General features: G+C 41.4%; 5 protein-coding genes across 5 annotated transcripts; 4 read left to right on the forward strand and 1 right to left on the reverse strand.

Moving 5' to 3' along the window:
• Nucleotides 1-1,063: 1,063 nt before the first annotated feature.
• and4 (actinodin4) lies at nt 1,064-2,532 on the forward strand (the record flags this gene model as incomplete). The annotated part of the gene is made up of 4 exons (XM_079557170.1): nt 1,064-1,112; nt 1,190-1,234; nt 1,320-1,480; nt 1,759-2,532. 4 exons carry the CDS (start codon nt 1,064-1,066, stop codon nt 2,530-2,532), a joined length of 1,029 nt encoding a protein of 342 aa, XP_079413296.1.
• A 610-nt stretch (nt 2,533-3,142) lies between these two features.
• Nucleotides 3,143-6,563, reverse strand: cops6 (COP9 signalosome subunit 6). Its single transcript, XM_079556901.1, has 10 exons — nt 6,440-6,563; nt 5,628-5,753; nt 5,427-5,558; nt 5,237-5,325; nt 5,083-5,145; nt 4,968-5,015; nt 4,757-4,871; nt 4,135-4,232; nt 3,825-3,920; nt 3,143-3,494 (listed from the first exon to the last, which is right to left on the reverse strand). Exons 1-10 carry the CDS (start codon nt 6,498-6,500, stop codon nt 3,354-3,356), a joined length of 969 nt encoding a protein of 322 aa, XP_079413027.1. The 5' UTR covers nt 6,501-6,563; the 3' UTR covers nt 3,143-3,353.
• A 116-nt stretch (nt 6,564-6,679) lies between these two features.
• Nucleotides 6,680-8,433, forward strand: LOC306963356 (F-box/LRR-repeat protein 12). Its single transcript, XM_079556900.1, has 3 exons — nt 6,680-6,907; nt 6,997-7,072; nt 7,331-8,433. Exons 1-3 carry the CDS (start codon nt 6,807-6,809, stop codon nt 8,342-8,344), a joined length of 1,191 nt encoding a protein of 396 aa, XP_079413026.1. The 5' UTR covers nt 6,680-6,806; the 3' UTR covers nt 8,345-8,433.
• Nucleotides 8,434-9,557: 1,124 nt separating this feature from the next.
• On the forward strand, nt 9,558-12,505 carry aurkb (aurora kinase B). Its single transcript, XM_079556838.1, has 8 exons — nt 9,558-9,647; nt 10,168-10,206; nt 10,281-10,366; nt 10,460-10,648; nt 10,725-10,863; nt 10,937-11,085; nt 11,167-11,341; nt 12,143-12,505. The coding sequence occupies exons 1-8, from the start codon at nt 9,642-9,644 to the stop codon at nt 12,323-12,325; spliced, it is 966 nt and encodes a 321-aa protein (XP_079412964.1). The 5' UTR covers nt 9,558-9,641; the 3' UTR covers nt 12,326-12,505.
• Nucleotides 12,506-13,189: 684 nt separating this feature from the next.
• bod1l1 (biorientation of chromosomes in cell division 1-like 1) lies at nt 13,190-22,807 on the forward strand. Its single transcript, XM_079557171.1, has 28 exons — nt 13,190-13,411; nt 13,554-13,678; nt 13,762-13,949; nt 14,233-14,694; nt 14,770-14,916; nt 14,993-15,150; nt 15,265-15,361; nt 15,429-15,549; nt 15,833-15,887; nt 15,992-17,594; nt 17,668-17,720; nt 17,880-17,967; nt 18,052-18,132; nt 18,529-18,566; nt 19,166-19,238; nt 19,315-19,361; nt 19,428-19,488; nt 19,579-19,610; nt 19,692-19,806; nt 19,887-19,951; nt 20,048-20,147; nt 20,216-20,259; nt 20,334-20,394; nt 20,467-20,540; nt 20,610-20,730; nt 21,069-21,207; nt 21,513-21,584; nt 22,196-22,807. The coding sequence occupies exons 1-28, from the start codon at nt 13,295-13,297 to the stop codon at nt 22,296-22,298; spliced, it is 4,440 nt and encodes a 1,479-aa protein (XP_079413297.1). The 5' UTR covers nt 13,190-13,294; the 3' UTR covers nt 22,299-22,807.
• The last annotated feature ends 233 nt before the right edge of the window (nt 22,808-23,040 follow it).

Here is a 23,040-nt window from a genome sequence, read left to right on the forward strand (position 1 = left end):
CCTGTACACTATACCCGCCACTTGGTTATGGCGCTCCATGTAAGCTTTCCCTGCCAGCATCTTACACCCTGCAGTTATGTGCTGGATTGTCTCATTGGCCTCTTTGCACAGTCTACACCTGGGGTCTTGTCTGGTGTGGTAGATCTGGGCCTCTATTGCTCTGGTGCTCAAGGCCTGCTCCTGTGCAGCCATGATGAGTGCCTCTGTCCTTTAGTCCGGCTCTGTCTATCCATTGGTAGGATTATATACTGTATATAGATGCCTTCACCCTCTCCAGGTTTTCTCCAGCTCGCTCTCTCTCTCTCTCTCTCTCTCTCTCTCTCTCTCTCTCTCTCTCTCTCTCTCTCTCTCTCTCTCTCTCTCTCTCTCTCTCTCTCTCTCTCTCTCTCTCTCTCTCTCTCTCTCTCTCTCTCTCTCTCTCTCTCTCTCTCTCTCTCTATGACCAAAGTACCTTGAACCTTGTACTGTAGGCACTGCAAAAATGCTTTAAGCTCTTATGGTGCTGTTAGTGAAAAGTAGAGATATCTGTTTTAATGAAGATGAAATACTGTATTCTTTCTTTGTAATTTAGTTGAATAAAGCTTCAAACACTGTTCAGGTCATTTTTTTAATGTAGAAAAGTTGGATTGTGTCAGTTGGCAGTTTTTTTCCCCCAACGTAGCAGTTGTCACAGCAGGTGGAGCTTTTGTGCAGGCTCCACTGAGTTTTCATTTGAAGTTGCACTTTACAGGTTGGCTGCCCTGAACAAGGGGGGTTTATTCCTAATTGGTGACTAAGGCCCCACATTTACCCATATTTATAGAGGGGAGGAGACAGCTCTCGGCTCCTAAAATGGAGAAATCTCATTGGTCAACTGAAAATATTACACTGTAACACCACACGGGCTAGTATTTAAACCACTGTTCTGTGTTGCCCGACACAGCAACCTCTGGACCAGGTAAGCAACTGAGTTTTACTGTCATTTCCTCCACCAGACTGACACATGGACAGCTAAAAAAAATCACTTTATAAGAACTAATGTATTTTATTTTGTACTTACATCATTTCAGATTGGTGGGTCAAGATGATTCCCACATTAAAGCTGGCACTATGCTGTTTGCTTTGGCTTCCAGGTGTGTTCTAAATTGATTTTTTTCCCCCCTGTTGTAAAACTGTATTTAAAATTGCAATGTAAATATTTTTCCTGTAGGTCTGCTGGATGCCAAATCCTTGCTCAATGTCATCAAGCAGGAAGGTACAGTGTAATACACAGTTGTCATCATGAAACAAGCTTTTCCATTTAATCTGCTTATAGCCTGTGTTATTTTTTGTTTTATCAGAAATGGTTCCAGTCGGCCATTTAAGCATAGACTCAGAAAAGGCGAATGACTTTCTGAGCCACTCCAGACCTAAGCGCAATGTGGACCCAAAGTGGTACCGGGCCAACCCTGACTTTCAGTCTTACTACCGTTACTACAGCAGCATTGGACACACTGAAGGGGTAAGTGAGGGAGTCTGGTCTATTTGATGAGGACAGTGCATACATACATGAAAGGGATCGCATTCATATGTAAAACACCAGATAAGAACTTGTGGCTCGTTTTCAACTATTATTAAACTAACAATACATCCCTTGCATTATTGTATTATTGCATTTATCCATTGAATTCTGACAGAGGTTTTAGAAACTGGATTATTGGGAGTATCAACTGAAAAATAATTGGGTGTGTTGACTTTGCACTGAATGCTTAGACTAATCTGCTACCACTCTTCTTTTAGTTGTATGAGACTGACAAGCTGCGGATGCTGTACCAACAGATGAGGTATCTGGAGCATGTATATGGTCCTAACGCGTCATACTACCAGAACAAGCTGGGAGTCCCGCCGCTAATGTGCGACCCTGCCACAGACAAGAAATGCAAGCTGCTTCCTCTCCCACCTCCCATGAAGGGGGTCCCAAAGCCCGTAGATCCTCCAGCCACCCCCCCTCCTCCCCCTCTTGCATCCCAGGCAGATGTCATGTTCCTTTGCAACGCGAAAGACCCTATGTGTAAGCCTCACATTGTGTACCTGCCTACGGGGGCTATTCCTGTTCTTTGTGACCCACGCCACCACCCCCACTGCACACCTCAGAAAGCCCCAGAGCCTGTGCCTGTGATCCAACATCCTAAAAAGTATGCCCCACCACCCCCAGTCCTGGTGAAGAAGTCCCTTCCACCTCCTCCTGTCCGCTCCTTCAAAGGCATGGAGTATGACTGCGACCCTTACTGGGATCCAGACTGCCTCGTCGACAACCCTCCTCGGCCCGTGAAGGGAAAGATAGTGGTAGTACCCCCACCCCCGCCTCCCCCTGTTCCAAAAGAAGAGAAAGTGGAGCCGGTGGAGGAACCAGAGCCTCCAGCACCCATTGGGAAGAAAGTTCCCTTGTATCCTTACCCTTACTACTACTATCCTCTTCCATATGACCACAGAGATGAGTTGTACGACCCAGCACGCTTCAACTACCCCCAGCCTGCTGACCCTGCTGATGAGCCTGCAGAGGACGCTGAGTAGGGCACGATAAATAAAGACTGGTTTATAACATGTGAGCTGCACAAGTCAAAAATACATTTTCTGTTTTGTAATTATAATTTTTTTACACATTAAGATCAATGTAAGTCACAACATTTGACTATCAAAAATAAAAGTTTCTTTCTCTATTTTGGGTATTTTTGCTGGCTCCTTAATGTCCTTAATGAGACTAGGGAAGGTGGAAGTGCCAACGTGCAAGCCAAGGGTCATTATGTCTAGTTCCGCTGTATAATTAATATGTATATAAATTCTGTTCCTCCTACACGTCTGGAGCCCTAAATGGGCCTTCCCTGCTGTTACTGCCTATATCTACACCTCCCAGGGCATAGAACAGCAGGAGAAGAACTTCAAAAGACTTGTTAACTGCAAGCACTTGGGTCCAGACATTAAACTTGCAACTACAGTAAGGTCCCATACCTGATTTACAGGCTCATTTTAAAGTGCAGGGTAGACAGTTTTTTAAGGCATGCTCTGAAAGTTACCTTGAATGCCTGTCTATAGTCACTTAGTTCCCACAGTTTAATTAAATAGACTTGAAAAATAATTTAACATGAATCCCATGAAAAACGTATCATTTATTACATATAGATAAGTAAAACAATGAACAGTGTAATAATTACATGTTGAAAGAAATTCTTATAAGAGATGTCAATAAGTGCCTTTATTTGTATGTGGTGTTGAAAAGTCCGGTTTAAATAGCTTCTGTTTTTATATTGAGGTGTCATAACTTCACATTTCACAAACAAACCCTAAAAGACACAAAACCGCTGCTTGTCGTCTGTTTCTGATGGGCTGATGCCAGGTCAAAAGAAAAGTCCTCTCATCCTGCGGCCAATGCCCTGTCTGTCATACAGGACGTTAAATTTGTTGATGAACTGATTCATACTGTTGCACGACTTGGTGATGGTGCCCAAGTATGCCATCAGGCCCACATCATTACATTGCTGTAGGGGAAACACAGACAGTTAAACAGAGCCCCTCTGGCCATTACATTATATACAACTAAAAAGCAAACAAAACACCCAGCAAAGCAGTGCAGAAATATTAAGTTATTAAAGTGACTCTTTTGATACAGTATGATTTACTTCAGTGATAATCACCTCTGCCTGATCAGGCACCTCATATAAACAATTATTAGTATATAAGTCAATGGCCAGAAATTGTTTGATATACTGTTTGATATGTTACACTATAATCACAACACAACACAACACAACACAACACAACACAACACAATAAAGGACTCTTAAAGTAATTTAACACTGTAAACTTACATCATAGAAGTCAGTTTTAAATTTCATGGTGCTAAGGACAGGAAGTCTGTGGCAGAGGGCGTTTGCTTCTCTGAGAATCTCATGATTAAATGGCACCTCTCCTGGGGTACAAGGAGACAAAAACACAATGAAATTAAGTGCACACTGCAAGTAAAAAAAAATGCTTCTGACATATACATGCAGGGTCCTGTAATTATGAACATATGTTCAGAGGCCTGTGTTTAAGACATACACATCAGGAAAGGAAGCCACAAGTTTGAAAACAGCTGTTTTCTGCACGTATGCCTGCACTCAGAACCGCTTATAAAACCTCACCTGCTTCCACAGCTTTGACATACTCCAGAATGATCTTCACCCGACTGTGCAGCATCTTTATTGCGCTGTGCTGGGCTATAAGGTGTTCAGCAACTACAGAAGAAGACAATAGCACACACAGTGTGAATGGAGGTGTTGCATTATTATACTTTATTTATATCAGTGAAGGGGGGTGTCTGCCGTTGGTGCGGCGTGACTAGCGGTTCTGCGTTAATATTCGCACGGATTATGAATCAAGAAACTTATCTACCGGTACTGTCAATGATTTTTTTTTGGTCATTTACTGGCGATTGGAATAAGCTCTCTTTCTCGTGCCCCGCCCATAGATTGTTATTGAAGGGACTTCCGCGTCCTGTGAGTGACACTGCTCACGAACAACATGTGACCACAAATGAACAAATCTGATTGCAAGGGCTCGTTTGACTTTTCTGATGCCGCCAAAGGGTCCCAGACTGATATCCCTCTGTATAGAAAATATAGAGAGGTATCATTCTGGTCTCGCCAGGCTAAGCTGCAGTAAGCAGGCACCTTCCCCTCTGTGAAACAAAAGCGCTACTGTGCTGCCCATGATCAATGGATATATAATAATAATAATAATAATAATAATAGATGATAACCTGTCGAGTTTTCTCCTGTGCCGGTGGCTGTCATGCGAGCGACATGATCCACACCAATTCTCTCAGCTTCCTCTGTGGCCAGTGTGTATGTCAGCTCAGCAAACAACATGGTTGCCTATAAGCACAAAGATGACTTAGATAATTAACTATATTCTGAATGGGGAATACAACAAAACTTTATTATAATAACTCAACAAGAGAAGAACTGTACCTCGCCGTTAATTATGTCAATCACAGATTCATAAACACTAACTGGAAGCTGGAGAAAAGATGACATTACTTAGGATGACACATTTCTTTTTGCAATATTACAGGTGGAAACTTACATCAGTGTGTTTAGTCATTGGGTTGAGCTTGAGGAACAGGGGACTTTCAATTATTTCACACACCTGAAAGAGACAAAAAACGAAGGCCTCAAAAACAGTAGAGGTTTCTTTTCAACTGTGTACACACACACACACACAAAAAAGTATTACCTACCTGCTTGTGGATGTGGATGTCAGACTGATCAGGAGCACCTCCTGTGGTGTACCAACCCAGAAACTCCATTTCTTTGAAAACTTGTTTAACTGCACAGAAATATTAACAGTATATTAACATTATGATACAAAAGTGACAGACCTACTAGGATGACTTTCACATGAATTAATAAATATTTTCTCATACTTACATTGTTCTTCCTTGGTATAATAGTACTCTTTGTCTATGTGTATCCGGTCATCTATAGTGTGAGATAGAAGCTCAAAGGAGTTCATAACTTCTATGTTTCTACCCTCCTGCTTTCCAATGAGGGCGCCAATCACTACGGAATAAAAAAAATAAAAAATGAGTACCAGATTAACCAAAAAATGGCGCATCTATCCATTCTTACCTTGCATTGGCCGCCCTTCCTGTGAACGAATTCGTATCCAGTGGTCAGATATGTTGAGAATGACGAGAGGGTGCAGGGCCACTGAGACACTCCCAGTGACCCCTGCAGCCATAACACTGGGGCTGGCTGCAAACATACAACAGACAATTCAAAACTCTGTGCATCATCAAGTGTATCCTTCCCACACAAAGTATAAGTATCAACTAAAATACACTGCTTAGCCACTTCCATCTGGGGTTGCTGGTCAAAGAATGAGGTGACATAACATGACTACCAGAATCAATGAATGAATGATTAAGTTATTCCATCTAATGTGGCTCAAAATGTGAAAGAGTGGTTCAGGGAGCATGAGACATCATTTTCACACATGGATTGTCCACCACGGAGTCCAGACCTTGACCTCATTGAAAATCTATGAGATGTGCAAGTGAGACTCCAAAACACATTTGACATTGCAAAACTTGTATTCAAGCATGGACATTTGCCTTGACTTCAACAGCATAGTAGCTTCCAAACCCCAAGATCAGTTGATATAAATAACGTATTAGAAGGTTTAGGAAAAAGTTATCAAATATATTAAAACGTGGACTCATATTTTCTGAATGAAAAGCCGTTGATCATCAAAACATGCATTATTTAGAGGGCTTGGTGATACAGTCGGGAGGGTAAACTGACAAAGGATTACTCTGCACTCTTGATCAGCCACAGCATCCCAAGCCGCTAATAACGGTGCTAATAAATAATCTGTAAAGGGCAACGTTGAGTCTAAAAGATACATTACACGGGCAATGATAATAGTTAAATCAACTCGCCTGCTCCGTCCACTTCCATTCCTCCATTACTCGTCGCCATCTTCACCGGTGAAGTGCGCATGCGCGGTGGATTGTACTAGCAACTATCGGTAGATGGCGTTTTCCCCTTACGCCTTTGTCAAGAGTTTATGTTTGTCATCTGAGTATTTTCCTTGCTCCTTAAATATGCGAGGTATTTTCAGACACCGATCTAAACAAGGAAAAGACATGTAGCCGAAAACTAGGGCTTCTGTTTATCTTGCTTTTTTTTTTTTTTAAACGGACCGGCACTTTTTGGTAAAGTGTTTCCTTCGGATTTTTGTTACGGACGCAACCCTTTGTGCACCGGGAAACTGTTCCGTCAGAGCTTGGAGGGTTTATAAACAAAATGGATGTGTTAAATGGTTGCTATCTGGATTATTTCCCTGAAAACCTTTTAATTGACATCTTGTCGTTTCTTGGTGTGAGAGAGCTTGTCAGAGCCGGAAGGTGAGAATTGTGTTTAAGCGTGGTAAGGTGTAATAAAACCCACCTTAGAGATGTGTTGCTGCTCATTCATGTCATGATTTGTGTTGTAGAGTGTGTAAGCGATGGAGACGTCTAGTGAAAGATCAGAGACTTTGGAGAGTTGTTGATTTGACAGCTTGGAAAGGGGTAAGCGATTTTATGACATAATGGTTCTGAGCGCTGCTTCCGCAATGTTTTTGTCTTTGAAGCTGGTCATGGCGTCATCAGAGTGCTATACTTTGTGTAAAAAAAATTGATACACATATGTTTTGTCTACCCCGTGCTTAAAATGCTGTTAAAACTGACTAAAATAGCCATATGTGGATGTACAAGTAATGTCCATTACTTGCACTGAATGTGCCGTTTCCTTGTTTACCTTTCATTTTTTACATGTTTCTTTGTAAGGTCACATCCCGGATACTGTGGGTCTTGCTCCGCCAGTACTTGGGATGCGGCCTTAGGTGCCTTCGGATGCGCGGCTTGCTGCTGTCTGCTAGAGGTGGGACATTTCTGTCTGAGTCGTGGCTTAAAGCTTTGTCCACCAAGTGCCCTCGTCTGAAGAAACTGTGTCTCCTGCACGCTGACCTCAGAAGTCTCCCCTCTTGCCAGATTCTACCTCCATCTTTGCAGGTCTTGGAACTCCGTGGCTGTGAGCTGCCCCGTGGCTTTTTTGAACAAACACTGCCAACCTTACCCCCCAACGATGCATCTGAAGCCACAACAAGTCGTGAAAAAGTTGGGAAAGGGCCTTCAACCCATTCTGGCATTTCTATTGAGAGGCTGATCCTTAACAATGTGCCATCTTTCACAGACCAACATCTCCAAAGTTTGACGTCATGGCAAAAACTGAGTCACTTGGAGTTACGTGACACCTTTCGAATAACAGCTAATGGTTTGAGAAGCTGTGCTGCTAAAGATGGCGGGAATGGTTTGGAAGGGCTTTTCAGGCTTAAGAGTTTGGAGTTGGGCATCACTGGCCGACAGGGCTACCATTTGCAGATGGCTTCTCTTGGTTTAGGATCAGGATGGCTTGGCCTGGAGGAACTTAGTCTGGGAGGTAAAGAAGTGGCGCCAGGTCTGCTCTGTGCCAGCCGTCTTAAAGACTTGAAACGCTTATGTCTCTGGTCTTGTACACTTAGCAATTTACAAATATGCAAAAGTTGCAGGATGCTTCGAGGACTACGGCACATTGAGTTTTTAGATGTAGTATTCCAGCCACGACAATGCCCATCAGATGAGGGAAATGCTGAAGAAGAGCAGGATGGAGAAGAAGCTGAGAATGAAGAGAGCAGTTCAAATGAAAATAGGAAACTTGATGTAGTAGATCCCATTCCAAGTCTGCGCCGCACACTTGGAGCAATGCTGCCATGCTGCACTCTGGTTTTCACAAATTGCTCAGTTCAGAGTAACGCAGAATGAAAAAAAAGACAAACACCTATTTCATTTGATGCGTTTGTGTAGCGGTCTGTGTTTTCCTCCTAATGAGGGTAATAAAATCAATTTTCATATATCACAAATAAAGGTGCTGTATGTTTGTTTTTTTGCTCTCACAAAACGTGAGACAGTGGAGGTGAAGTACATTACAAGCTGACCTAATTACTTTTACTGCTTTAATAAATAACTACGGAAACTTTACTAGCTAGTATTTTGACTAACAACCTAATAGTTGCAATGCTGATTTTTGAAAGCAGGTCACTTTTTCTAAGCCATCAGACTTCCCTCTGAATTGACCCGAAATTAAATAAGAATCATTAAGCCAGAAATAAACACTGTGATGGCAGAAAGATTTGCTGTAAAACATTTTTAAAATTGAATTATTTAGTTGTCTGTGATTGACCTATAGAGTCTAAAGGATGATGCAAAATATGAGTTTCTGTTATAAACCTTTAGCTTGCCTTGAACTCATCCTTACACAGGAAGCATTTCAGTTTATTATGGCAATTATTTAGAGACTAAGCATCGTTAGGGATCGATTTTTGTCCTATCATGAATTTACTTTTATGAATATGCTATTAAGCCATAATTTGTGAGTGAGTTTATGAGCCTGAGCCAAATAGCTGTCAGTGGCCCTAGGCTTCAGAGAGCTTTTAGAATGGGGGGGAAAAAAAGGTCATCCTTGTGCTAAATTGCCATTTCTTCGCCATACTAACACTAACCAATTGTAGGTCAGAGTGATCAACGTTTCATTATTTTATTAGAATAATGAGAAATGACGTCTATCTGAAATGTGCGTCAGTGAACAACACAACACAATACAATTTTACATGGAATGGTCTTGTATTTTGCGGAAAAAACTTTAAGTTAACGTTAAGTTAGAGTTTGGATTCCTTATTATATAAGCTTAATTTAATTTATTTTAATTTTATATTTTTTTTAACTGTTTATTACAAAATCTCGTGGAGACAAAAACAACTAAACAGGCAAGGCAAGTAGATTAACAGTGAAGGAAAAAAATAAAATTAACAGCTACTGCCTTTGTTTTGTTTACTTTTTGCGGAAATCGGCAAAAATAGGGCGGGTCAAAGGCTGTATGAATGGCGTCAATATCGACCAATCATGTGCTTTGTTGTAGTTGACTCTGACCAATAGGAGGCGCAGATTTAGAGAGAAACATTCGACCAATCGCGCTGGAGAAGAGTGTCTTTTTGAAAACGTTGGCGGCGAGTGGAGTCATTGGGCTGCATTCTTCACACAGATAAACTACCCTGTCGCAAAAATGCAGGTAACTATGTTCAATGTTTCTTTCGATGGTGTTGAATACAAAACCTGAAGTCGCGGGCAAGTCAGATAAAATAATGGATACGTTTTTTCGTCGTGGAAAAACGACTGCAATGTTCTTAGCATAGCAGCTAACGCTAGCTTTCAGTTTTCCGTCTCGACTTCTAAAGGACGAAGCATGTATGTTTTACCATATAAAAGGAGCCCCATATATGTTTATGTAGAGAGATTCCTGCTTGTTATTTCTGCTCTGTTGCTATAACAGCATGCGGTTAAAGCTAGTTGTATACATCCTCAAATATCTGTGTAGGCTCTCAGTCATACAGGAGGTGTCCATCTGCAGTGGTTCTTGAGTCATCTTTTCACTCTGTAGTCGACACTTCAACTACAGAGATGTCTCAAGAACCTTCACTGAACATCCTCAAATGCAAAGTTACTTGCTAAGCTACATTCATGCGTCTGAAGCATAAAGTTATAATTGCACAAATCCAAAATGTAAATATTTGCATCTTCTGCCTTGACAGAACAAAGAAAATAATGAGCCCCGGGGATTTCAAAGACCAGTAAGACTTTACTTCCATCCTTAGATTACATGCACGCCCACCTTTGTTAATGTTGTTTATTTATTTTTTGTTAGTTGGCAACGCCCAACATAGGAGGCCCACAACGTGTTCCAATGATCAAGCATCGAGCAGACACACTGATGACCACAACCCCAGCAAAGTGAGTTCATGTGATTTGATTGTCCCTGCTGGGAGATGAATGACTTGGCAAATCAAAGGCAATGAAGTAATCAACCAACAACTGTCTCCACAGAAAAGTTACAATTGATGACTTCGATATTGGTCGGCCATTGGGTAAAGGTAAATTTGGGAATGTATACTTGGCACGGGTCAAGGAGTGTCAGGCCATAGTGGCACTAAAGGTGCTCTTCAAATCACAAATGGAAAAAGAGGGTGTGGAGCATCAACTAAGGAGAGAGATTGAAATTCAGGCCCATCTCAAGTAGGTTTTTTTTTTTTTTTTTTTTGTGCCTGTATTCTTTTGAAGTATCTTAAGAGTTGAATCTGTATATTTCCAGACATCCCAATATTCTGCGCTTCTACAATTACTTCCATGATCGTAAAAGGGTGTTTTTGGTGCTTGAGTATGCGCCACGTGGTGAGATGTACAAAGAGCTACAAAAATGTGGAAGATTTGACGATCAGCGCTCTGCCACGGTAAGCTTTGATTCGTAATGTTTAGTTATTATGAATTGAAGAAAATCTTGACTTGCATATTTTGTTTTTATAGTATATGGAAGAAATCTCTGATGCACTGATTTACTGTCATGAGAGGAAAGTTATTCATCGGGACATCAAGCCAGAAAATCTACTACTCGGCTATCGAGGAGAGCTGAAAATTGCAGATTTTGGCTGGTCTGTCCACGCACCTTCACTCAGGTGAGCAATAAATGCACTTTGTCTTGTCGCATACGTTTGTACTGAACAACGCATCATCCTTACTGTTTTCTAAATGTTAAGGCGTCGTACGATGTGTGGCACACTGGACTACCTTCCTCCGGAAATGATCGAGGGGCACACTCACAGTGAAAAGGTGGACATGTGGTGCATTGGAGTGCTTTGTTATGAATGCTTGGTTGGCAACCCACCATTTGAAACAGCAAGTCATTCAGAAACCTACAAGAGAATCATGAAGGTTGGTTTGCACTGTGTATATTTACGTTTTTTTCCCCCCCTCTATTACAATTGATGATTAATGTTTATACAAATCATTTTTTTTATTGCCATAGCATATAACATTAGCCTGGCCATCCGTAAACTCCAGTCAATTATCATTTCCCTACATGTACGTCTGGGTTTGATCTCATTGGCCGCGCTACATCGGTTGAATTTCAACCTACCATTCAGCGAGCGTGGGAGGCGGGTGTTGTAGGTGACGCCAAGCATTTGCGCCGCATTTGCTGGTTTTAGTTTGGCAATGGCGGTGGATACGAAAGTAAAGGAAGCTCTTCAATCTGTTCTGGCTCGGCTCCAAAATATCCAGAAATTAAAATTGCCTTGGAATGTGCAAGGAATGTCCCAAGAGTTATGATAGCTGCTTCACTCACTCGGGCGCATTACATACGTCACGACCAAATGTTAGTGAAAATCATATCCAATGGTTTAAAAAACAAAGCAAAGGAGTTCACCCCTCCCACCTGATAATGGAGCTCAATTGTGGAGGCCCAGACCCTTGTACGAAACGCAATGAGTACTAGGGTATGGTAAAACCAGGCTAATATAGCACAGAATTTAGGTAAAAATAAGCTATAAAAACTATAAGGCTATAAGGGCAAGCATAAGGAATATTAGAATATAAAGTAAAATATGACCTTCTAAAAGGAGTAAGCTAGCTAGAAATGTAACTTAATATAACTGTATTTATCTGCAATTTTACTAATTTTGATACCGTACCTTTTCTAATATACCTTTCTAAACCTTCTTATTCTCTCTCCAGGTGGACTTGAAGTTCCCCAGAATAGTCTCAGATGGTGCTAAGGACTTGATTTCAAAGCTGCTTAGACACAACCCCAATGATCGTCTCCTTCTACAAAGTGTCATTGACCATCCCTGGGTCAAGGCAAACTCTCGACGATGCTTACCCCCAATCTACCCATCCAAAAATGCTGAGACCAACTGACATTTCTAGTTTTGTACCTGCCTGTTGCAAGAGATTGGACAGGATGTACAGCACTGTCTTGGGCCCCTAACTGCCATTATTTTAGCAATTGTTATGGCTGGTGTCCATCTATTACTTTGTAAATTGTGGCGTCATTATCTTTGTCTAGCTACAATCAGTGTTTTAGTGTGTGTGTAATGGTGTTTTAATTTTTCCAGGGTGTCATGTTGCAGTTATTTTGAATAAAGATTTAAAGTTATATTTTGGATACTGTCTCATTATTGTGGTTAAGAAAAACAAATGCCAAACACCAAAGTAACTAAAGCCTTTAACTGCATTTCCTCAGGAGGGAAAATTCAAATATATATTTCTTAAAACGTGAAATACTTTGCTGTCTATTTTAATTACCCATTTTTGTGTCATGTAGTCTCTCATGAGGTAGCGTGGCCGAGCGGTCTAAGGCGCTGGATTAAGGCTCCAGTCTCTTCGGGGGCGTGGGTTCGAATCCCACCGCTGCCAATCCGTTTTGACCCTATTCATTTTATTTTGCAGGTTCTCCAAACATAATTAGCAAGAACGAATACGATGAAGAAACTAAATCGCAGCATTAGAAGCTTGAACACGTTCTGCCTTTAATTGTCAGTACACATTTCCATCCACTGGGGGTGCTAAAGAGCCGCGCGTGTATGTTGTACACGCGCTTTTCATTCATAATAGACAACTTGGCATAATCGTGTCAGTGGTAGAAGTAATATTATTGTATAATCATGCAAAATACGCTGAAGTTGATCAAATAAGTGACTTTTCAAACCATAGACTTGTGAAAGTGAAATTTACTTTGTAGACGCAGCTTTCATATTTCCTGTTTCACATGCATCTCTTCCGGGTCGATCCTACTTCGAACAAGAACCAAAATTTTGTTTATCTATATGCACAGCACGAGCAATATTTCCGTCTCGTTTTAGTTTTTTCTACACCTGCCGTCCGGACATGGCGGGGTTACCTCCAGGAGACCCACAGTTGGTCTCAATGATAGTAAACCATTTAAAAACACAGGGATTGTTTGACCAGTTTAGAAGGGAGTGCTTGGCAGACGTGGATACAAAGGTATTTTGTTTTTAAATTAGCATTGTTTTTTCGTCCAGTTGCAAAAAGTATTAGTTGTTTGCATTGTTTTTCTATTCTGTATCATTTATTGCCATTACTGTGTACCATCTGCAGCTGCAAAGCAATTTCTTGTATCTTTCAGCCTGCCTACTTAAACTTGAAGCAGAGGGTGGACAACTTTGTCTCAAATCACCTCTCCAACCACACATGGAGTCCACATCTTAACAAGAACCAGCTCAGGAACAACATCCGTCAGCTGGTACTGCAGTAAGTTCAACTGAAGTATGGTTACCACTACATATGCTGATTCGATTTTAACTATGTGTGATAATACAAACTATTTATCTCAGATCTGGGATGCTGGAGCAGGGAGTTGACAGAATTGTGGCTCAAGTGGTAGATCCCAAAATAAATCACATCTTCAGGCCACAGGTAGAGAGGGTGGTTCGTGAGTTTCTGTCGCCAGGAAGCTGTGTTGATGAACCGCAAGTCCCACTGACTGCCACAGAACCTAAAACAGATGCCATTTTTGATCAGGGTATGTAGCTCTATGCATTAGGCCTATACATTTGACTATGAACGTTTTTTTATTTCCTGTTTAAAAGAATGAAAAAAAAAAAACATGTATCAGAATGCTCCATGAAGTCTACTCAGTTTCAAGTATCATGACCCATCAATGAACTAGAAGCTTTAAGTTTCAAAAAGCCCTGCCTTGATCGAGAGCTTTAGTCTGCAGTGATTGTGATTGTACAGGAAGTGAATGGTGATAAACAATTACACATTGTCTGCTTCTTTACTTGTGTTCTTCTTGTTTGCTGCAGCAGCAGCAGCATCTTCCCCAGCGACCACTACAACAAGCGGTCCCATGTCAATTTTGGACACCATCACAACCTTGAGCCAGGAGGCGAGTGTGAGGGCCAGTACTGAGAAAGGGCCTAACACTGAACTATCAGAGGAACCTATGGAGCTGGAGGAAGGTGAACAGGACCAAAGCTGCATTGAAGCGGCGGAGAGCACCCAAGTCAAGACGCCTGAGACCGAAGAAGATAAGCCGTCATCTCGGATCCAAGAGGTGAAAAGTGAAGATAATCAAGAGCAAGAGCAAAATCAAGAGGAAGTGAAGGAAGAGGTGAAAATGGAGGAGGGTGTGTCAGAGGCTCATGAGGTGGCAGTGGAGGACAGAGACAAATCTAAATCGACCGCAAAGTCTGTCGAGAAACAAGATGAAGAGCTGAAAACCTCAAGTCAAGCCAAACAGAAGGCCAAAGAGAGAATCAAAGAGGGTAGGAGCTTGCTGACTCGTTTGTTGGTGTCACAAGAGTCGTTGATCTTTTTTTTTTTTCTTAAATCATTTGCAGAATATTCACTGGAGGACTCTGATCTGGAGGGTCTGAGTGACATAACTGTGAGCTCTGTCCACACCAGTGACTTGTCGTCATTTGAGGAGGAAAGTGATGATGCGCAGTCCCCCTCTGACTCTTCTGATGAGGGGGAGCTTCCCGATGGTGGGTCTTTTTTCAAGCCGAATTGCATACTTTTAGCACATGTTTGACAATTTGTCGGTTCTTTAATCGAAAATAGATGAGAATGAGAAGGGTAAAAATAAGGACGCCAGTGAGGATGGAGAGGAAAAACAAAAGCCTCGGAGAAAGGCCTACGTCCACAAGCCCTTTTTGTACTCGCGTTACTATAGCGACTCGGATGATGAGGTGACCGTGGAGGAGCGTCGGAGATCAGCGGTTAGTTCCACTGAAAGTCATTAAGTGTTGTAGTATCATGTGTTAAATGCAAAAAGTTTTAAGTTGTTTGTGTTGTACTGTGAGACTTGTAAGTTGTGTTTGGTTCATTCATAGGCAAAGGACAAAGAGGAGAGATTACTGAAGAGGCAGCAAAACAGAGAACGAATGGAGGAGAGGCGTAAGCAGAAGGCAGCGCAGGCTGAAGAACAAAGTATGGGTTTTAGTTCCCACAACGTACATGCAATGTTTCTGTTTATAATGTTTACCATTTCACTCAGGTAAGAGAAATCAGAAAAGTGCAGATGCGTCCGAGCGCCCACGAGCCAAAGAGGCACGAAAGGAACAAAAGGTTCTGGAAAAGAAAATGGCCTTAAACAGGAAGAGGAAGTTAGATTCTCGGTACGTCCTTAAAGCAAGCGTGTGTGTGTGGAGTGTGTGTGGAGTAACGGTTTATTTTTGATTATTTTCGAATTAAAAATGCTGTCTTTAGAAACCCAACAGTGGGTACGGTCAAGTTAATTTAAGAGGAATGATTTAATTGTGCGTGAGATGGTGTTATGAGAGCTCGAAACTACTTCTGTCAACAGTTTATCCTCTACTACCTCGGACTTTCACGGCTTGAAAACGGGAGGAAATTAGTAGTACAGTCACTACACTAATGATACATTTTTTGTACCTTCAGGAAAGAGGATGATGTAACAAGCAAAAGGAAAGAACCTGGAGAAGGCCAGAAAAAGGTAGTACAGCACTTTACATTCAGGGCTTTATGCGTATTTAAATGATCTTTAATATTGGACATTTATTATGTTATTACTGTATATGCTTTCTCCCTCCACTGAAGGAAGGGAAGCATGGCTCTTCAAAAAGCTCACAGCAGAAGCTTCTTAGGCATCTGTCAGAGTCGACGTCCCCGGACGAGAGGAGCAGGAGGATGAGTGGCAGTGTCTCGGAGGATTCAGACTCTAAAAAGATCAGCGATAAAAACCGGACTCACTCGTTCATCTTGGAGCTGGAGCAAGGTTCTCAAGAGGCCCTCAAGTATCGCTCCTTCAATAAATTTGACCGTCCGTCTCGCAAAGAGATCATTTTGAAAGAGCGTAAGGATAAAGAGCGTCATCTATTGAACCAGCGCTCTAAGGTCAAACATAAGCAAGCTGAAGGTGAAAATACACAGAAGGATTCTGCATCAGCAAAAGAAGATAAGAAAGCAAAAAACAAAAGTGAGAAGAGAGCAGATAGGGAGATGGGAGATGTGATTTCGAAAGATGTGAAAAAGGTCAAAGCTCCCTCAATGGAGCAGAAAGCTGACAAAGACAAAACTCGGGAAAAGGATAAAGAGAAGGATTCGACTAAAGACAAAGCTAAAGGGGAGAAATCAAGAACAGATTTAAAACACCCGCTTCGGCCCGAGTCTGGTGGCTCATCGGAGGACCGTTCAGACCTGGAGCCAGGCTCAGACGTGACCAAAAAGAAGGACAAGCACCCAAAAGAGGCCCTTAAGAGGTCGAAGAGTCACACTGAAGAAAAACCCAGAGCCAAAACAGACAGTAAAGATAACGAAAGAGAAAAATCCAAAGCACATGACCCTCTGAAACCAAGCAAATCCGGACATGAGGCCGAGAAGGATTCGAAAAAGGCCAAGGTTTCAGAGAAGGAAAAAATGTCAGAAAAGACGAAGATTAAACCCAAAGAAGAGACAAAGAGCTCAGTGTTATCCAAAACTGACAAGAGAGGTCATAGCGGTGCAGTGGGCTCCCCTGGTATCAAAGCTGACGCCACAAAGGAGAAGAAGAAAGTGGAAGGTAAAAAGGAGCAAAAGAAAGAAGAAAAAGCCGAAAATAAAAGTTCTAAGAAAAAAACAGAGAAAAAGGATCATGAAAGTAAAGATGACAGTCGAAAGGAAAAATCCTCCAAACCTGAAAAGACCAAATCTCCCAAGCCTGGTGTTTCCACAGAGGAGCCCCACAAGAAAGCGTCTCTCCTCCCAGACACGAGCACCGACTCTGAGCCGGTCACCACCACGTTCACCACATCCATTTCCGAGGACACGTGCGACGCCCTGAGCGACATTACCCCCGAACCCTCCGAAGGGGACGCTGATGCGGGACCATCCCCAATAACCGTCATGCCCGCTGAAGCCGATGCCCTGCTCACCCTCATGAACGTGTGCACCTCTGCGGACGCCCGTTTACCCGAGCCCGCCGGACAGACGCACGCCAGTTTAGATATAGCACAACACGAGGCTGACATGAAGATGAAAGAGGCAGCCCTCACACTGCTCTCAATGGATCCAGATAGTACAGTTTCCTCTGATCTCATTGGCCAAGAACGACCGGCGCAGCAAGAACCAGTGGAGACGAGTGCGGCGGATGCAGTAGAGCACGCAGACGCACAGGCAGAAGAATCTCAAGATCAAATGGAGCAAGAGACTGAAGTTACAGCAGGTAAAAAAAGTGGCAAAAATACCATTTAGAACGATCAGCAGTGCCAAATATTAAAGCTGTCCTTCTACTTTAGCTGGGTCTGAATGCACACCCGCAGAAACGCCACAAGACGCGATTTCATATCAGGTACAGTAAATGACTTGTGTGTTGGCCCGTTCTACATAGCATTGTAACTATGATTCATACTTGCTTGTTGTCGAGTGTCATCCAAGCAAACTAATAGTAATTGCTAAAGCATGAAACCTTTCGCTGCACTCTATAGTCTTGAAATGTAACATTTTCTAGGGCGAGGACACAGCACTTCATCAGACTCCAAGTGAAACTGAAACACCGGTGCCTGATATCGTTGCACAAGAAAAGGAAGTGCAAGAAGGTAATTTAAACTTGAAGTGAACTTTATCTGCATGTATGTTGTTTCGTATTATATTGCTTTATAATTGTGATTTTTCCATTTTAGCTGCTAGCGCTGACAAAGAAGAAGTTGGAGAAAAAGCTCCAGCAGAGAGTGATTCGATGGTATTGACCGCCTCTGAACAAGGTACAAAGAAAACATTCTTCTGTATTATTTTACATTACTCTTGATGCATTATACCTGCCAAATTTAGTACAATGTAATGGGCTCTTATGTTATGTGTAATTACTTGTACCTATGGGTTGCCTACACAATGGAGTAATAATGTATTTGTAGTGTGGAGGTACATAACGTAAGAAGACATAAGACTCTAACCCTAACCTTAAGGGTCTTGTGTCTTATTAGATTATGCACTTCCAAAGTACTAATACACATTATTCCATTGTGTTTGTACTACATAGGTACAAGTTATTACAGATTGTTACAAGGAAGATTAACTTAGTTAGGTTCAATGTGTGAAGGTAGTGTAAAATAAAGTGTAACCCTATTTGATCATTGTTGTGTCAATAACTGTGTTTTCAGGGCCAACTGAGCTAGACGTTGATGAGAAATCCACACAAGTAAGCAATATTTGTCAGTTTCAAGTCAAAAGCATATATTTTACTTACATTTCTTTAACTCTAGGAAGAAGAGGGGAGCACTGAAGAGCACAAGATGGACATCGTTACAAGTAGTTATTGTTACTATAATTTACAAGTGTACTGAACTAACTAGATATAATCAAAATTCTCATTAAGATTGTTAACCTCATGCTATACAAGAAACAGCAGATTATTGTCCATACAGTACTCTCAACCATTCAGTTTGATACCAGAAGAGACCACTAGAGGACAGTGTTGAACTGTTAAGCTCACTGAGAGTGAATGAGAAGGAGAGGCGTAAACATGAGTCGTTTAGATCAACCCTTAGTAGAATTGGCTCATGTGTAGAAAAAATAAGCATAAGGATTTCTGCCGAATCTGTCACAATGAGCAACATGTCGACTATTGACTTCTCCACTAGGTGAGACTGAAACAAAGGATAAGGAGATAACGGCTGCAGCCATACAAAGTGATTTACAACTAGTAAGTCCATAAAAGGTCCATAAATGTATATAAATGTATATGTCCTCAAAACAGACGTGTTTAAAACCTTTTCTTTCAACATTCATTATTCTCAGGAGCAGCCCGACAGTGCTGTGCAGAAACCAGGAAGCTCAATTCAATGCCAATCCGATCTTGTCCAACAATTAAGTAAGTGCTCTACTGTTTGGTGTTCTCATTCTGTGCCACCCTATAATTTATGTATATTTTAATCTCACCTTGTCAGGTATTTTGTCCAGTGCAGACAGTCAAGACGAAAAGGACGGCGAAAAGGTTTGTTCTTGTGAACGAACTTTCATCCAATTGTGCTAATGGACTAAGTTTGTTTTTGTTTTTTAGGGGGAAGCTTTGGGGAGAGGACGACGCAAGCGAAAGTTGTCTCGTAAAGCTTCAGAAGCTGGTATTTTAAAATAATTTATTTTTTAATATGCAGAATATAAATCAGTGACAGGATGTGATACACATTCACTCTGTCCTCCGCTTCACACAGGTGATGGGAAAGGAAAGGAAAGCCAAGACGAGGTCAGTGCCCTATCAAATGCGTACATCATTTGTTCATTTAAAAAGGAACTGTTAAAATGAATAAAATATGTTTTTTTGAAGGAAAATGTGGTCAAAACCGCACGGAGAGGACGCTCAACAAGGATGGAAGAGGCAGAGAAAGTAGAGGAGACGCCGACCTGCAGTGAACCGCACTCTGCAAATGAGGCCACGGACGGTACACTGGTTTAACTTGTATAAATTACTGTACTTACATTTAGAAAAACACTTTACGCTTGGGTTGACTGTGTCCTCCAGATAAAACCGAAGCTCAGGACAATGTGGAACAATCTACATTGGATGAAAAACAGGAGGAGAAGCAGGTTGGTTAAAAAAAATAAAGTACTGTATATTTTTTATCAATGTGCTATGTCAAACTATGTCAGATTGAACATATTCTAATGACCATTTTATTGAAGAGTGAAGATGAAGACGCAAAGTCCGGGCAAGCTGGAACAGTTGCTCCAGATCACAGTGAAAGTGCTGAAACCAGCAAAGGAGCCGTTGATATTGATACCGGTACGCATTTTTTAATGCTATATGCAAGTAATACTGTGTTTTAATATTACATTATTATTCATCACCAGATAAACCTTCAGTAGAGAGGGATTTCTCTGAAGAAGCTACAGAGGTTGATTTAGTCTTTGTATTGTGAATATTTTTTGAAAAACAACAGATTGATGAAACATGCACGGTTTCTTTCAGGAAGCCACCTTTGAAGACGACATTAAAGATGATACAAAGCAAGACCCCACTCAAATAATAAGTGAGGGACACATTTGCAGACTATGGCAGTAACGAGAGCACACACAGTGACATTTTTTTTTTTTTTGAATAGTTCGTTCCCCTTCAGACAGCCAGATAGAGGATCAAGCAGAGACTCCATGTGAGAACACTGAAAATCAAGAAGATGTAAGTAGAAAATACTGCTATTTATCCATTATTGTAAATTTCTTATTGTGTGAGTTATTGTATATTCAGACCGAGGACGAACAACTGCACGAGGGTCAAGACGCCACCCCCACTAGAGCGGGACGGAGAGGAAGACCGCCTAAAGCAACCGCTTCAGCTGAGGATTCAGACACGAAAGCAGAGGACTCGGGTGCAAACTTTTTCTTTATCAACAAATGACATATTATCAAATTAAAACCATAAACAAAAAAAACAAACAAAAAAAGCACTGTTATGAAGACAAAGAAAATAGGACATACATTTACACATTCAGTGAGCACATACATGCATCAGGTCAGGAGCTAGAAAAGCAAGATATTAAGCCTCTCTAATATACACTATTACCATTAATAATTTGTATTTATGCTAAACAGACCTAGGATTAATAAACATAATAGAATCAAGAATAGACTGCAAAAAGACTGCATGATTTATAGAAGTGGAATTCAATCATTGTCATCAATTTCTACTGTCTCTCCTTGTTCACAGATAAGAAGACGGAAGAGGAAGAGGAAGTGGAAGAAGAGGGCGATATGGATTTGGAGGATGAAGATGAGGAGAAGGACGATGAAAAAGAGACTGCCACTCGAGCAACAACTCGACAAGCCTCTCGTCTGGAGGCGGAGAGGTCAGTCAAACACAAGTAACACCGACGAACAAAGATGCCTCGAAATCAACAGGGCTGTGCAGTGTTTTCCGGGTTTAAAGCTGGGCTGAATCAGGACTGGAATGGAACTCAACCTACAACTACAGCACGAAGACAAAAACATGAATACAGCCGGCGTAGCACTGCTGTGCCCTATAGTCCTTTGTGTTGAGAATATGAAGAGAGTGGGGGCACCGGGGGCAGCATTCTTGTCACATTTTGTTACACGAAATGGGCAAAGATTGAGCTCTAACTGTAGATGCGTATTTGTTTTTTATTGATCTTAGAAACAAGCCAAGTAAACCTTCCACCCGGGCGAGCCGACAGAGCGGTAAAGACGAGACCACAGCTGGCACGCGGTGAGTTTGTCTTTTCGAGTTACGGCACAAAGCACAGGCCCAGGACAGGAATCTGACCAGTGCAGACTTATTGAGGTTGAAGGAGGAAATTTTAGCATTTTTTGATGGAATTTCAACAGGTTTTTAGATCCTACACTCATAGCTGAAATGAAATGCAGCCAAATGTGTACATACAGCAGATGTTTTTACGTTTTTTGTCATATACACGGTAAGTAATGGAAATGATGACAGTATGTACCTTAGATCTATCGTGTGCTTGTGTTTGTTGTGGGAAGTTGAATCCATCTTATATATTGTTGAAGTACTTTTACGTCGCAGTTTGCACGTTTTTATGATTGTTCATGTTATTGCGAGGTCCCAATTTTCTTCATTTGTGAAACTTGCATTTCACATGTTTTCACCGTTACAAGATGGAGAATAACAAGCCGTCTTTTCAGCAGTTAAAATGCAAATAACTGATTTGAAATCGGTCTCCTTTTCCTCATGTCGAGCTGTCAGTTCCACTTTTGCATTTTATTCATGTAATCCATGAATTAACAAAGACAAGTTTTTACAGCACTTAAACATGACACTTGCAGACAGACTGACACTTGCTCCTTGTTTCCGTGCAGCGGTGGAGCGAGGGGCCGTAAACGGGAGACCAGCCCCCCTGTGGTGCGCACGCGGGGAGCACAGAAATCAGAGGAGCCCCCTTCCAAGAGGGCTAAACGCTAAAATGTCCGACACTGGAAGAAAAACTGCAGCCTTCAACACACTTTTTTTAAGCTCTGCATTTTCAAGTGAGAAGCAGGTTTATTCCACCAAAAAGCTGTCAACGAAAAGGTAACTTTGAGTAAAAAAATGTTTAAAGTCCATTTGATTTCGTTGTGAACCTGGAAACCTGCGGGGAATACTTCTGACTGCATAGCCATATGGTTTAAATCAGACCTGTACTTTTGCTGTAGTACTCTGTAATAGAGATTCAGGTCAATCACAAGCCGAATCTTATGAACTAGTGTTGTTCTAGGAGATAACGAACTGGACTGAATTTGTAAACTCTATCAGCTTCACATTTGTAAGCCTCTTTGTTACAAGTCATTTGTGCCGTTTCTGCCTTGTACAAAGTGGCCAGTGAAGTTTTTTAAACATTATTCATTCTGTGAATGAAGAGGCGTTTGTCTCCCTTTTTTTTTTACTTTGATTTTAAATACACTATGTAGATCTTTACAGCAATGGCAGTATTGTCTCTAATAGGAAAACAATTAGTTTTGTTTTTTATACTTTCATGTTTTACATTTTCTATGGTGGACGTTACTCATTAGCCAGTTACAAATTTGTCAATAGGGCATTATCTGTTCCATAAATATTCTCATTTTAAACCTGTGGTGTCCTCTCATCATTTATGAAACATGTAGTTTGACTTTTTAAACATGTGTTAATTCTGCAATATACTGCTGAACATGGATGAAAAGTAAGA

This window comes from Gobius niger (assembly GCF_951799975.1).
Source record: "Gobius niger genome assembly, chromosome: 5".
In the NCBI taxonomy this organism is placed as follows: domain Eukaryota; kingdom Metazoa; phylum Chordata; class Actinopteri; order Gobiiformes; family Gobiidae; genus Gobius; species Gobius niger.